The 13,624-nt window shown below is 40.8% G+C and overlaps 1 protein-coding gene across 1 annotated transcript in view; it reads left to right on the plus strand.

Moving 5' to 3' along the window:
• Positions 1 to 13,624, plus strand: part of Adgre1 (adhesion G protein-coupled receptor E1) — a 115,022-nt gene that overhangs the window by 40,625 nt on the left and 60,773 nt on the right. The window contains exons 8-9 of the mRNA XM_076932044.1: positions 12,928 to 13,068; positions 13,155 to 13,301. Of these exons, the coding sequence (XP_076788159.1) occupies positions 12,928 to 13,068; positions 13,155 to 13,301 (288 nt within the window). The remainder of the gene's footprint in view (positions 1 to 12,927; positions 13,069 to 13,154; positions 13,302 to 13,624) is intronic.

Genomic DNA, 13,624 nt, shown 5'->3' on the forward strand with positions numbered 1-13,624 from the left:
GTTGGCTACTGGTTTGCTGTATATTGCTTTTACTATGTTAAGGTATGGGCCTTGAATTCCTGATCTTTCCAAGACTTTTACCATGAAGAGATGTTGAATTTTGTCAAATGCTTTCTCAGCATCCAGTGAGATGATCATATGGTTTTTCTTTGAATTTGTTTATATAGTCAATTACATTGATGCATTTCTGTATATTGAACCATCCATTCCTGGGAGAAAGCCTACTTGATCATGATGGATGATTGTTTTGATGTATTTTTGGATTTAGTTTGCAAGAATTTTATTGAGTATTTTTGCATCTATATTCATGAGGGAGATTGATCTGAAATTTGCTTTCTTTCTTTTGTCTTTGTGTGGTTTAGGTTTGAGCATAATTGTGGCTTCATAGAATGAATTGGGTAATATTTCTTCTGTTTCTATTTTGTAGAATAGTTTGAAGAGAATTGGTATTATGTCTTCCTTAAAGGTCTGATAGAATTCTGTACTAAAACCATCTGGTCCTGAGCTTTTTTGGTAGGGAGACTTTTATAATGACTGAAGCTATTTCTTTTGGGGTTATGGGACTGTTTAGATGGTTTATCTGCTCCTGATTTAACTTTGGTACCTGGCATCTGTCTAGAGAATTGTCCATTTCATCTAGATTTTCCAGTTTTGTTGAGTATAGGTTTTTGTAGTAGGATCTGATGATTTTCAAAAATTTCCTCTGTTTCTGTTGTTATGTCTCCCTTTTCAGTTCTGATTTTATTAATTTGTATACTGTCTCTGTGCCCTTTGGTTAGTCTGGATAAGGGTTTATCTAGTTGATTTTCTCAAAGAACCAGCTCCTGGTTTTGTTGATAGTTTATATAGTTCTTTCTGTTTCTACTTGGTTGATTTCAGCCCTGAGTTTCATTATTTCCTGGCATCTACTCCTCTTGGGTGTATTTGCTTCTTTTTGTTCTGATGCTTTCAGGTGTGCTGTCAAATTGTTAGTGTTGGCTCTCTCCAGTTTCTTTTTGTAGGCACTTAGAGCTATGAGTTTTCCTCTTAGAAGTGCTTTCATTGTGTCCCATAAGCTTTGGTATGATGTTTCCTCATTTTCATTAAATTCTAAAAAGTCTTTAATTTCTTTGTTTATTTTTTCCTTAACCAAGTCATCATTGAGTAGAGCATTGTTCAGTTTCCTCGTGTATGTGGGCTTTCCATTGTTTTTGTCATTATTAAAGAACAGCTTTAGTCCTTGGTGGTCTCATAGGATGCAAGGGATTATTTCAATCTTTTTGTATCTGTTGAGGCCTGATTTGTGACCAATTATATGGTCTATTTTGGAGAAGGTACTATGAGGCGCTGAGAAAAAGGCATATTTTGTTTTGGGATGAAATGTTCTATAGATATCTGTTAAATCCATTTGGTTTATTACTTCTGTTAATTTCATTGTGTCTCTGTTTAGTTTCTGTTTCCATGATCTGTCCATTGCTGAGAGTGGAGTGTTGAAATCCCTCACTATTGTTGTGTGAGGTGCAATGTGTGCTTTGAGCTTTAGTAAAGTTTCTTTTATATATGTGGGTGCCCTTGTATTTGGACCATAGATGTTCAGAATTGAGAGTTCATCTTGGTAGATTTTTCTTTTGATGAGTATGAAATATCTTTCCTTATCTTTTTTGATTACTTTTGGTTGAAAGTATTTGATATTAAAATGGCCACTGCAGCTTGTTTCTTGGGACCATTTGCTTGGACACTTATTTTCCATCCTTTTACTCTGAGGTAGTGTCTGTCTTTGTCACTGAGGTGTGCTTCCTGTATGCAGCAAAATTCTGGGTCCTGTTTATATATCCAGTCTGATAGTCTGTCTTTTTATTGGAGAATTGAGTCCATTGATTTTAAGAGATATTAAGGAAAAATGATAGTTGCTTCCTGTTATTTTTGTTATCAGAGGTGGAATTATGTTTGTGTAGCTATCTTCTTTTGAGATTGTTGGAATATTACTTCTTTGCTTTTTCTAGGTTGTCATTTCCCTCCTTGTGTTGGAGTTTTCCATCAATTATCCTTTGAAGTGCTGGATTTGTGGGAAGATAGTGTGTAAATTTGGTTTTGTCATGGAATATCTTGGTTTCTCCATCTAGAGTGATTGAGAGTTTTGCTGGGTACAGTAGTCTGGGCTGGCATTTGTGATCTCTTAGTGTCTGTATGATATCAGTCCAGGATCTTCTGCCTTTTATAGTCTCTGGTGAGAAGTCTGGTGTAATTCTTATAGGTCGGCCTTTATATATTACTTTACCTTTTTCCCTTACTGCTTTTAGTATTTTTCTTTGTTTTATGCATTTAATGTTTTGATTATTATGTGGCAGGAGGTATTTCTTTTCTGGTCTAGGCTATTTGGAGTTCTGTAGGCTTCTTGTATATTTAAGGACATCTCTTTCTTTAGGTTAGGGAAGTTTTCCTCTATAATTTTGTTGAGAATATTTACTGGTCCTTTAAGTTGGGAGTCTTCATCCTCATCTATACCTATTATCCTTAGGTTTGGCCTTCTCATTGTGTCCTGGATTTCCTGGATGTTTTGGGTTAGTAGCTTTTTGTATTTTGCAATTTCTTTGACAGTTGTGTCAATATTTTTCATGGTATCTTCTTTTTTTTTTTTTAATTTTTTTCTGCAATATACAATTCTCAAAACAAATTTTAGTATCAAGATAGTTTTTTTTTAAAAGAGGGCTGACATTTTATTAAGAATGTTGGTTCTAACCGCTTTTCTATTTTTCCCCTCTTTTATTGGATGTAATATTTACATTTCAAATTTTATCCCCTTACCATATTTCCCCCACCACCCAGGAACCCCTTATCCCATCCCCCTCCTCCTGCCTCTATGTAGGTGTTTACCCACCTACCCCCAGCCTCCCTCCCCACCCTAAGATCCCCTCCCCCCTCAGTGCTCAGCCTTCAGGGTACCAATGATCTTGTCTCCCACCTATGCCCAACAGGGCCATCCTCCCCTGCATATACAGCTGGAGTCATGTGTCTCTCCCTATGTGCTCCTGGGCTGGTGGTTTAGACCCTGGGGAGCTCTGGCTGGTTGGTATTCTTGCTCTCCTCACAGGGCCACCAGCCCTTAAGGTTCACGGTTCCTTCAATTTACTCTCTAACTCCTCCATTGGGAACTTTGATCAGATTAATGGATAGCTGTGGGTATCTGTCTCTGGGTATGTCCGACTCTGAGAGACCTCTAAGGAGACGGCCTTATCAGGCTGCTGTCAGCTTTCCCATCCTGACATCCCTATCAGCGTCTATTTTTGGTGACTGCCTATGGAATGAATACCCAGACACAATGGTCTCCCTACAACCCCCCCTTCAGATTCTGACCCACACTTTGTCTCCATATTTGCTCCCTTGGTTATTTAGTTACTCCTTCTAAGAAAGACCTAGGCATCCTCACTTGTTCTTTCTTCTTCATGAGCTTCGTGTCGTCTGGTAGTTGAATCTTTCTTGTTTCAAACTTTTGGGCTAATCTCCGCTTATCAGTGAGTAAATACCATGTGTGTTCTTTTGTGATTGGGTTACCTCACTCAGGATGATATTTTCTAGATCCATCCATTTACCTAAGAATTTCTCGAATTCATTATTTTTAATAGCTGAGTAATATTCCATTGTGTAAATGTACCACATTTTTTGTATCCATTCCTCTGTTGAAGGGCATCTGGGTTCTTTCCAGCTTCTGGCTATTATAAATAGGGCTGCTATGAACATAGTGGAGCATATGTCTTTGTTATTTGTTGAGGCATTTTCTGGGTATATACCCAGAAGTGGTATAGCTGGGTCCTCAGGTAGTGCTATGTCCAATTTTCTGAGGAACCGCCAGAATGACTTCCAAAGTGGTTGTACCAGCTTGCAACCCCACCAACAATGCAGGAGTGTTCCTCTTTCTTCACATCCTCGCCAGCATCTACTATCACCTGAGTTTTTGATCTTAGCCATTCTGACTGGTGTGAGGTGGTATCTCAGTGTTGTTTTGATTTGCATTTCCCTGATGACTAAGGATGTTGAGCATTTCTTAAGGTGCTTCTCGGCCATTTGAGTTTCCTCAGTTGAGAATTCTTTGTTTAGATCTGTACCTCATTTTTTAATGGGGTTATTTTGTTGTTTGGCGTCTAATTTCTTGAGTTCTTTGTAAATATTAGATATTAGCCCCCTATTAAATGTAGGATTGGTAATGATCTTTTCCCAATCTGTTGGTTGCCGTTTTGTCTTGTTGACAGTGTCCTTTGCCTTGCAGAAGCTTTGCAATTTGATGAGGTCCCATTTGTCGATTCTTGATCTTAGAGCATAAGCCATTGGTGTTCTGTTCAGGAACTTTTCCCCTGTGCCTAGGTATTCGAGGGTCTTCCCCAACTTCTCTTCTAATATTTTCAGTGTACCTGGCTTTATGTGAAGGTCCTTTATCCACTTGGAGTTGAGCTTTGTGCAAGGAGATAAGAATGGATTAATTTGCATTCTTCTACATGTTGACCTCCAGTTGAGCCAGCACCACTTGTTGAAAATGCTGTCCTTTTCCCACTGGATGAATTTAGCTCCCTTGTCAAATATCAAGTGACCATAGGTATGCGGGTTCATTTCTGGGTCTTCAACTCTGTTCCATTGATCGTCCTTTCTGTCTCTGTACCAATACCAAGCAGTTTTTATCACTACTGCTCTGTAGTACAGTTTGAGGTCCGGAATGGTGATTCCCCCAGAGGTTCTTTTATTGTTGAGAATAGTTCTCGCTATCCTAGGTTTTTTGTTATTCCAAATGAATTTGTAAATTGCTCTTTCTATCTCTATGAAGAATTGATTTGGAATTTTGATGGGTATTGCATTGAATCTGTAGATTGCTTTTGGCAGGATAGCCATTTTTACTAAATTAATCCTGCCAATCCAGGAGCATGGGAGATCTTTCCATCTTCTGAGATGTTCTTCAATTTCTTTCTTGAGAGACTTGAAGTTCTTGTCATACAGATCTTTCACTTGCTTTGTTAGATTCACTCCAAGATAATTTATTTTATTCGTGGCTATTGTGAAGGGTGTCATTTCCCTGATTTCTTTCTCTGCCTGTTTATCCTTTGAGTAAAGAAAGGCTACTGATTTGTTTGAGTTGATTTTATATCCAGCCACATTGCTAAAGTTGTTTATCAGGTTTAGGAGTTCTCTCGTGGAAGTTTTAGGTTCACTTAAGTATACTATCATATCATCTGCAAATAGTGAAATTTTGACTTCTTCCTTTCCTATCTGTATCCCTTTGACTTCCTTTTGTTGTCTAATTGCTCTAGCTAAGACTTCCAGTACTACATTGAATAGGTAAGGTGAGAGTCGACAGCCTTGCCTAGTCCCTGATCTTAGTGGGATTGCTTCAAGTTTCTCTCCATTTAGTTTGATGTTGGCTACTGGTTTGCTGTATATTGCTTTTACTATGTTAAGGTATGGGCCTTGAATTCCTGATCTTTCCAAGACTTTTAACATGAAGGGATGTTGAATTTTGTCAAATGCTTTCTCAGCATCTAGTGATATGACCATGTGGTTTTTCTCTCTGAGTTTATTTATGTAGTGGATTACATTGATGGATTTCCGAATATTGAACCATCCCTGCATTCCTGGGATAAAGCCTACTTGATCTTGATGGATAATTGTTTTGATGTGTTGTTGGATTCGGTTTGCGAGAATTTTATTGAGTATTTTTGCATCAATATTCATAAGAGAGATTGGTCTGTAGTTCTCTTTCTTTGTTGGGTCTTTCTGTGGTTTAGGTATGAGTGTAATGGTAGCTTCATAGAATGAATTGGGTAGTGTTCCTTCTGTTTCTATTCGATGGAATAACTTGAAGAGGATTGGTATTAGGTCTTCCTTGAAGGTCTGAAAGAATTCTGCACTGAAACCATCTGGCCCCGGACATTTTTTGGTGGGAAGATTTTTAATGATTGTGTCTATTTCTTTAGGCGTTATGGGACTGTTTAGGTGGTTTATCTGCTCCTCGTTTAACTTTGGTACCTGGTACCTATCTAGAAAATTGTCCATTTCCTCCAGATTTTCTAATTTTGTTGAGTATAGGCCTTTGTAGTAGGATCTGATAATTTTTTTAATTTCCTCTGTTTCTGTTGTTATGTCTCCCTTTTCAGTTCTGATTTTATTAACTTGAATGCTGTCTCTGCGCCCTTTGGTTAGTCTGGCTAAGGGTTTGTCTATCTTGTTGATTTTCTCAAAGAACCAGCTCCTGGTTTTGTTGATATTTTGTATAGTTCTTTTTGTTTCGACTTGGTTGATTTCAGCCCTGAGTTTGACTATTTCCTGCGGTCTACTCCTCTTGGGTATACTAGCTTCTTTTTGTTCTAATGCTTTCAGGTTTGCTGTCAAGTTGTTGATGTATGCTCTTTCCACTTTCTTTTTGTGAGCACTTAGAGCTATGATTTTTCCTCTTAGTACTGCTTTCAATGAGTCCCACATGTTTTGATATGATGTGTCCTCATTTTCATTTAAATCTAAAAAGTCTTTAATTTCTTTCTTAATTTCTTCCTTGACCAAGTTATCATTGAGTAGAGCATTGTTCAGTTGCCAAGTGTATGTCGGTTTTCTGATGTTTTTGTCCATGTCAAAGACAAGTCTTAATCCATGGTGGTCTGATAAGGTGCTGGGGATTATTTCAATCTTTTTGTATCTGTTGAGGCCTGTTTTGTGACCAATTATATGGTCTATTTTCGAGAAGGTACCATGAGGTGCTGAGAAGAAGGTGTATTCTTTTGTTTTAGGCTGAAATGTTCTATAGATGTCAGTTAAGTCCAATTGGTTCATAACTTCTGTTAGTTTCATTGTGTCTCGATTTAGTTTCTGTTTCCATGATCTGTCCATAGCTGAGAGTGGGGTGTTGAAATCTCCCACTATTATTGTGTAGGGTGCAATGTATGCTTTAAGTTTTAGTAAAGTGTCTTTTATGTATGTGGGTGCCCTTACATTTGGGGCATAGATGTTGAGAATTGCAAGTTCCTCTTGGTACATTTTTCCTTTGATGAATATGAAGTGTCCTTCTTTATCTTTTTTGATTACTTCTGGTTGAAAACTGATTTTATTTGATATTAGAATCGCTACTCCAGCTTGTTTCTTGGGACCATTTGCTTGGTAGATTGTTTTCCAACCTTTTTACTCTGAGGTAGTGTCTGTCCTTTCCACAGAGGTGCGTTTCCTGAATGCAGCAAAATGTTGGGTCCTGTTTACGTATCCAGTCTGATAGTCTATGTCTTTTTACTGGAGAATTGAGTCCATTGATATTAAGAGATATTAAGGAAAAATGAGTGTTGTTTCCTGTTATTTTTGTTATTGGCATTGGAGATATGTTTGTGTAGCTACCTTCTTTTACGGTTTTTGGAAGATTACTTTCCTGCTTTTTCCAGGTTGTAGTTTCCCTCCTTGTGATGGAGTTTTCCACCAATTATCCTTTGAAGTGCTGGATTTGTGTTGAGATACTGTGTAAATTTGGATTTGTCATGGAATATTTTGGTTTCTCCATCAATAATGATTGACAGTTTTGCTGGGTATAGTAGTCTGGGCTGACATTTATGTTCTTTTAGGGTCTGTATGATATCAGTCCAGGATCTTCTGGCTTTTATGGTCTCTGGTGAGAAGTCTGGTGTAATTCTTATAGGTCTGCCTTTATATGTTACTTTGCCTTTTTCCCTTACTGCTTTTAGTATTTTTTCTTTGTTTTGTACATTTGATGTTTTGACTATTATGTGGCAGGAAGTATTTCTTTTCTGGTCTAAACTATTTGGAGTTCTGTAGGTTTCTTGTATATTTATGGACATCTCTTTCTTTAGGTTAGGGAAGTTTTCCTCTATAATTTTGTTGAGAATATTTACTGGTCCTTTAAGTTGGGAGTCTTCCCCCTCATCTATACCTATTATCCTTAGGTTTGGCCTTCTCATTGTGTCTTGGATTTCTTGTATATTTTGGGTTAGTAGCTTTTTGTATTTTGCATTTTCTTTGACAGTTGTGTCAATGTTTTCCATGGTATCTTCTGCACATGAGATTCTCTCTTTCATCTCTTGTATTCTGTTGGTAATACTTGTATCTATGACTCCTGATCGTTTTTTAAAGTTTTCTATCTCCAGGGTGTTCTCCCTTTGTGATTTCTTTATTGTTTCTACTTCCGTTTTTAGATCCTGCATGGTTTTGTTTAATTCCTTCTCCCGTTTGGTTGCATTTTCTTGTAATTCCTTAAGGGATTTTTGTGTTTCCTCTCTAAGGGTTTCTATCTGTTCTTTGAGAGTGTTATTTATGTCTTTCTTAAAGTCCTCTATCATCATCATGAGAAGTGATTTTAATTCTGAATCCTGCTTTTCTGGTGTGATGGGGTGTTCAGGGCTTGCTATGATGGGGGAACTGGGTTCTGATGATGCCATGTAACTTTGGTTTCTGTTGCTTACGTTCTTGCGCCTGCCTTTTGCCATCTGGTTAATTCTAGTGCTACCTGTACTTCTGTCTCTGATTGAAGCCTGTCTTTCCAGTTGTCTCGCTTTTGTTTGGTCTTCTAGGAGTCCAGATGTCTTTGTGATTTTTTCCAGCTGCCCTGATTACAGTGGTATCTCTAGGATGCCTCAGGATATGGTGCCTCCAAGGTAGCAGTCCAGCTAGATTTCTGCTGTTCTGGGTGCAGTGTCTCCTCTTGGATATCTCAGGGTATGTTGTCTGACACTCTGAGTTCAGTTGTTCCTCTGTGGCTCTGGGTTGAGCGGACCTTCCAGTATGTCTCAGGTGGAATCTGGGGTCCACACAACTGCAGACCTGGTAGAGGTCTGGTCTGGGACTCAGACCCTGCAGGCCTCAGACCGGAGGGGGGGCGAGCAGCAGAGGGGGCGTGCTAGCGCTGGCTATGGGTTCTATGGATCCCCCAGAATGTGTCTGGGGGGCTCCTGGGTGCACTTACCCGCAGGCCTCAGACTGCAGGAGGGGTGAGCGGCGGAAGGGGCTTGCTAGCGCTGGCTATGGGTTCTTTGGATCCCCCAGAATGTGTCTGGGGGGCTCCTAGGTGCACTCACTCGCAGGCCTCAGACTGCAGGAGGGGCGAGCGGCCGAAGGGGCGTGCTAGCGCTGGCTATGGGTTCTATGGATCCCCCAGAATGTGTCTGGGGGGCTCCTAGGTGCACTCACTCGCAGGCCTCAGACTGCAGGAGGGGCGAGCGGCCGAAGGGGCGTGCTAGCGCTGGCTATGGGTTCTATGGATCCCCCAGAATGTGTCTGGGGGGCTCCTAGGTGCACTCACTCGCAGGCCTCAGACTGCAGGAGGGGCGAGCGGCAGAAGGGGCGTGCTAGCGCTGGCTATGGGTTCTATAGATCCCCCAGAATGTGTCTGGGGGGCTCCTGGGTGCACTTACCCGCAGGCCTCAGACTGCAGGAGGGGCGAGCGCTTCATGGTATCTTCTGCACATAAGATTCTCTCTTCTATCTCTTGTATTCAGTTGGTGATACTTGTGTCTATGCTCCTGATCTTTTTACTTGGTTTTCTATCTGAAGGGTAGTCTTCCTTTGAGATTTCTTTATTGTTTCTACTTCCATTTTTAGATCTTGGATGGTCTTGTTTAATTCCGTCACCTGTTTGGTTGTGTTTTCTTGCAATTCTTTAAGGGATTTTTGTGTTTCCTCTTTAAGGGCTTCTACCTGTGTTCTCCTTTAATTCTTTGAGAGTGCTATTTATGTCCTTCTTAAAGTCCTCTATCATCGTCATAAAAAGTTATTTTAATTTTGAATCCTGCTTTTCCAGTGTGATGCGGTGTTCAGGGGTTGCTATGATGGGAGAACTAGGTTCTGATGATGCCATGTAACTTTGGATTCTTTTGCTTACATTCTTGCGCTTGCCTTTCACCATCTAGTTACCTTTAGTTCTGCCTGCAGTGTCCACTCACTGTCTCTGACTGGAGCCTGCCTTTACAGTTATTTTGCTTGTGTCTGAACTCCTCAGGGTCCAGATGTCTCTGTGATCTTTTAATGCTGAGCTCCAGTTGCTTTGAGTACAGTGGCTTCTCTAGGATGTCTCAGGATATGGTGTCTCCACGGTAGCAGACCAGCTAGGTGTCCAATTCTCTGTGTGCAGTGTCTCCTCTAGAATGTCTCAGGATAAGGTATTCACTGCTCTGAGTGCAGCGGCTCCTTTAGCGTGTCTCAGGATATGGGTGCCCGCTGCTCTGAGTTCAGTTGTTCCTCTAGGATGTCTCGGGATATGGTGTCAGTTGCTCTGAGTTCAGTGGCCCCTGAAGGATGTCTTGGGATATGATGTCCACACGGGAGCAGTCACCCGCCTGGTGTTTGCACCAGGCCCAGGTGAGGGGCAGAAGGGGAGTGGTATTCTGCAGGAGTGGGGTTTGGGTGTCTGCTGGGACCTGCACACTCTCTGCCCCCAGTTGTAGCTCTGGCGCGGGCGTAGGACAGTGTGTGAGTGTTCTTACCTGCTGCTCTGGGTTCAGTGGTCTCTCTAGGATGTCTTGGGATCTGGTGTCAACAGAGGAGCAGATCAGGTGGGTGTCTGCTCCAGGCAGCAGGCCCAGACAAGGTGGGGGCAGCACTCTTTATGGGAAAGGCATGGCAGCAGGAGATTGAGGTAGCCAGTCACATTACATCCACATCCAGGAAGCAGAGAGAGATAAATAATGAATATTGGTGTCAGCTCTTAGCTCCTTTTCATGCTCCCCAGGACTCCAACCCCAGAAATAGTGCTACCTACATCTAGAGTAGGTCTCACTATAATCTAAGTAATTCTTCACAGATGTAAAAAATGTGTGTGTGTGTGTGTGTGTGCACGCGCACACACACACACACACACACACACACACACACACACACACACATCCCTCATGATGCCTATGTGACAGTCAGAGAACATCTGGGAGTCAATTCTTGCATTCTACCACATGAGTTCTGGAGATTAAATGAGGTTGTCAGGCTGAGCCATATTACTGGTCCTATTTTATCATTATTTGAGTGTAACCACACTATGACATTTACTGTTAGACAGACACCTCTAAATCTAGAATCATCCTCAAATATTTTATGTCTACCATCTCTTGGTTGTGCAAAGAAGTCCCATGTAGATATTGTTTCCATTCTAGTTGGTGATGCGAACCTGAATGGAGCCTAAAAATGAGATGAACTAAAAGTCTCATGCAATAGTCAACTTTATTCAGAGCAGTAGACAATTTATATTCTGAGGGGTAAACAAGGTCATGTGAGCAAATGAGTTCACATGAGTCAAAGTTGCATACAGTTTTTGGTCAAGGTATGTTTACATGCATTTAGGCTGTACACATTCAAAAGGACAACTTGTATGTGGAATCATCATCTGAATGATAGTAAGATAATAAATCATTTCTTCCTATGTATGTATGTATGTATGTATGTATGTATGTATGTACTTTATATCATGATCACAGCCACTCTTCTTCTCCCAGTCCCTCCTCACATAGTCCTTCCTTTTGTCCTACCTTCTACCTTCCTTTTGTCCTACCTTCTCCTCTGAGAATGGGGAGGACCCCCTGGGTACCAAGCCATCCTGAGACATCAAGCCACTGTAAGACTAGGTGCATCCTTTTTCACTGAAACCGGAGAAGGCAGCTCCAGTCAGAAGAACTAGATTCACAGACAGGCAACAGATTCAGAGACAGCCTCCATTCCAGTTGTTGAGAGACCTGCATGAAGACCAAGCTGCATATCTCATACATATGTGTGGGGAGCCTAGGCCTATCCCATGTATACTTTTTGAGTAAACCAACTCTTATGTATTACATCTGGGAAGGGCATGAAAGCACATTCCAAGAACAATCAATGTTATGGAGGAACAGAGATCACAAGTCTCTTGTCTTGTTTTCTTGGAATTTTCTCACAAGTTTTCAGAGTTCTCCTCACACAGCTTCATACACGGATTGTGTTCTGACTGTGTATACAGTCCATGTTTGTCTAAGTATATTCTATAATATCCTGACAGAATCACCTGATGATCCATTAATCAGAATGCATTATCATGACTATAACACACATCTGTACTGTGTGTGTGTGTGTGTGTGTGTGTGTGTGTGTGAATAAGGGCATTCTTAGTTCATTAGGTCATTGGCCAACTTAGTTTTCTTTTCTTTCTCTTCTTTTGGTGTGTGAATACATGTGTAATTATGTTTATGTTTATGCTCATGTATGTACATGCATGTATACATATGAAGGCTAGAGGTCAACCTTGGATGTCATTCTTTGTGGTTGGTTCACCTTGTTTGCCTGAGAGTCTTTCACTGAGCCTGGAGCACATTATTATTATGTGTGAGTTTATTAGTTTTAATTGCCAAAATTGACACAAGCTAGAACCATCTGGGAAGAGAGCCTCAATAAAGGATTGTCTAGATCAGGTTGACCCATGGGCATGTCTATGGAGGATTGTCTTGATTACATATAGTTGATGAAGAAAGACCCAGCCACCATGGCTGACACAATTCCCTAGGCACAGGGTTATTAATTGCATATAGTAAAAGCCAGTGACATACATTTATTTTCTTGCTGCCTTTGACTATGGATATGAATGGCTGCTTCAAGTTTCTTTCTTGACTTCCCTACAATGATGGCTGCAATATGGACTTGTGAGCTGAAGTAAACATTTCCCCCCCAAACCACTTTTAACCAGGGTATTTTTGTTCACTTTACATCCTTCTCACTGCCCTCTGCCAGTCACTCCCACCCCCACAATCCTTTCTCCATGCCCCTTTCCCTTCTCCTCTGAGCTGGTGAAGGCTCCCCTGGGAATCACTCCATGCCAGCATATATATATAATATATATTTAAATCACAACAGTAGTGAAACCAGGGATCTGGCTTCTGAGGGTCAAACTGAGGTCATTATGTTCACACTGCAAGCTCTTTTCCCACTGAACCATTACTCCTTACTCCATGTTCCTTCTCCACTGTGCAGATATCGATGAATGTGATGATTTATGCCCTTTCAACTCATCATGTACCAACACTCTTGGGAGCTACTTCTGCACTTGCCACCCTGGCTTTGCATCAAGTAATGGACAGCACAATTTCACAGATGTGAAAGTGACATGTGAAGGTGAGCAGAGGATTTCCCAGATGGCCTGGGGTGTACATTCCTCCATGTTCCTCTGAATTTCTTTATGTATTTGATTTTTATTGCAGATATTGATGAGTGCACCCAAGATCCATTACAATGTGGACAAAATTCTGTCTGCACCAATGTACCAGGCTCCTACATCTGCAACTGCCTTACTGACTTTCAAATGGATCCAGAAGGCTCCCAAGCACATGGAAACTTCAACTGTAAAAGTAATGTCTTGGTGCATTGGCAAGGGGAGCTGTGTCTTTGCTTTGCTCATAAACTTTTTTCCCAGTAACTAAGTTCTCTACTTTCATTTCACTCATGCAATATTTTGCTACCTCTTTACTCCTTTACTGATTCATTGGTGCACTCAATAGTAGGTTATTGAGTGAGTTTTGGATCAAGTATTTTTTTTTTGCAGACATGGTCTCATGTGTTACAGGTTAGCCTCAAACTCACTGTTAGCCTTGAACCCCATTACTCATTCTTCTACCTACCAACTGCTGGCATCACAAATGCACAGGATCATACCCAGCTTGAAGTATAAAAT

This window comes from Arvicanthis niloticus, chromosome 3, assembly GCF_011762505.2.
Source record: "Arvicanthis niloticus isolate mArvNil1 chromosome 3, mArvNil1.pat.X, whole genome shotgun sequence".
NCBI lineage: Eukaryota > Metazoa > Chordata > Mammalia > Rodentia > Muridae > Arvicanthis > Arvicanthis niloticus.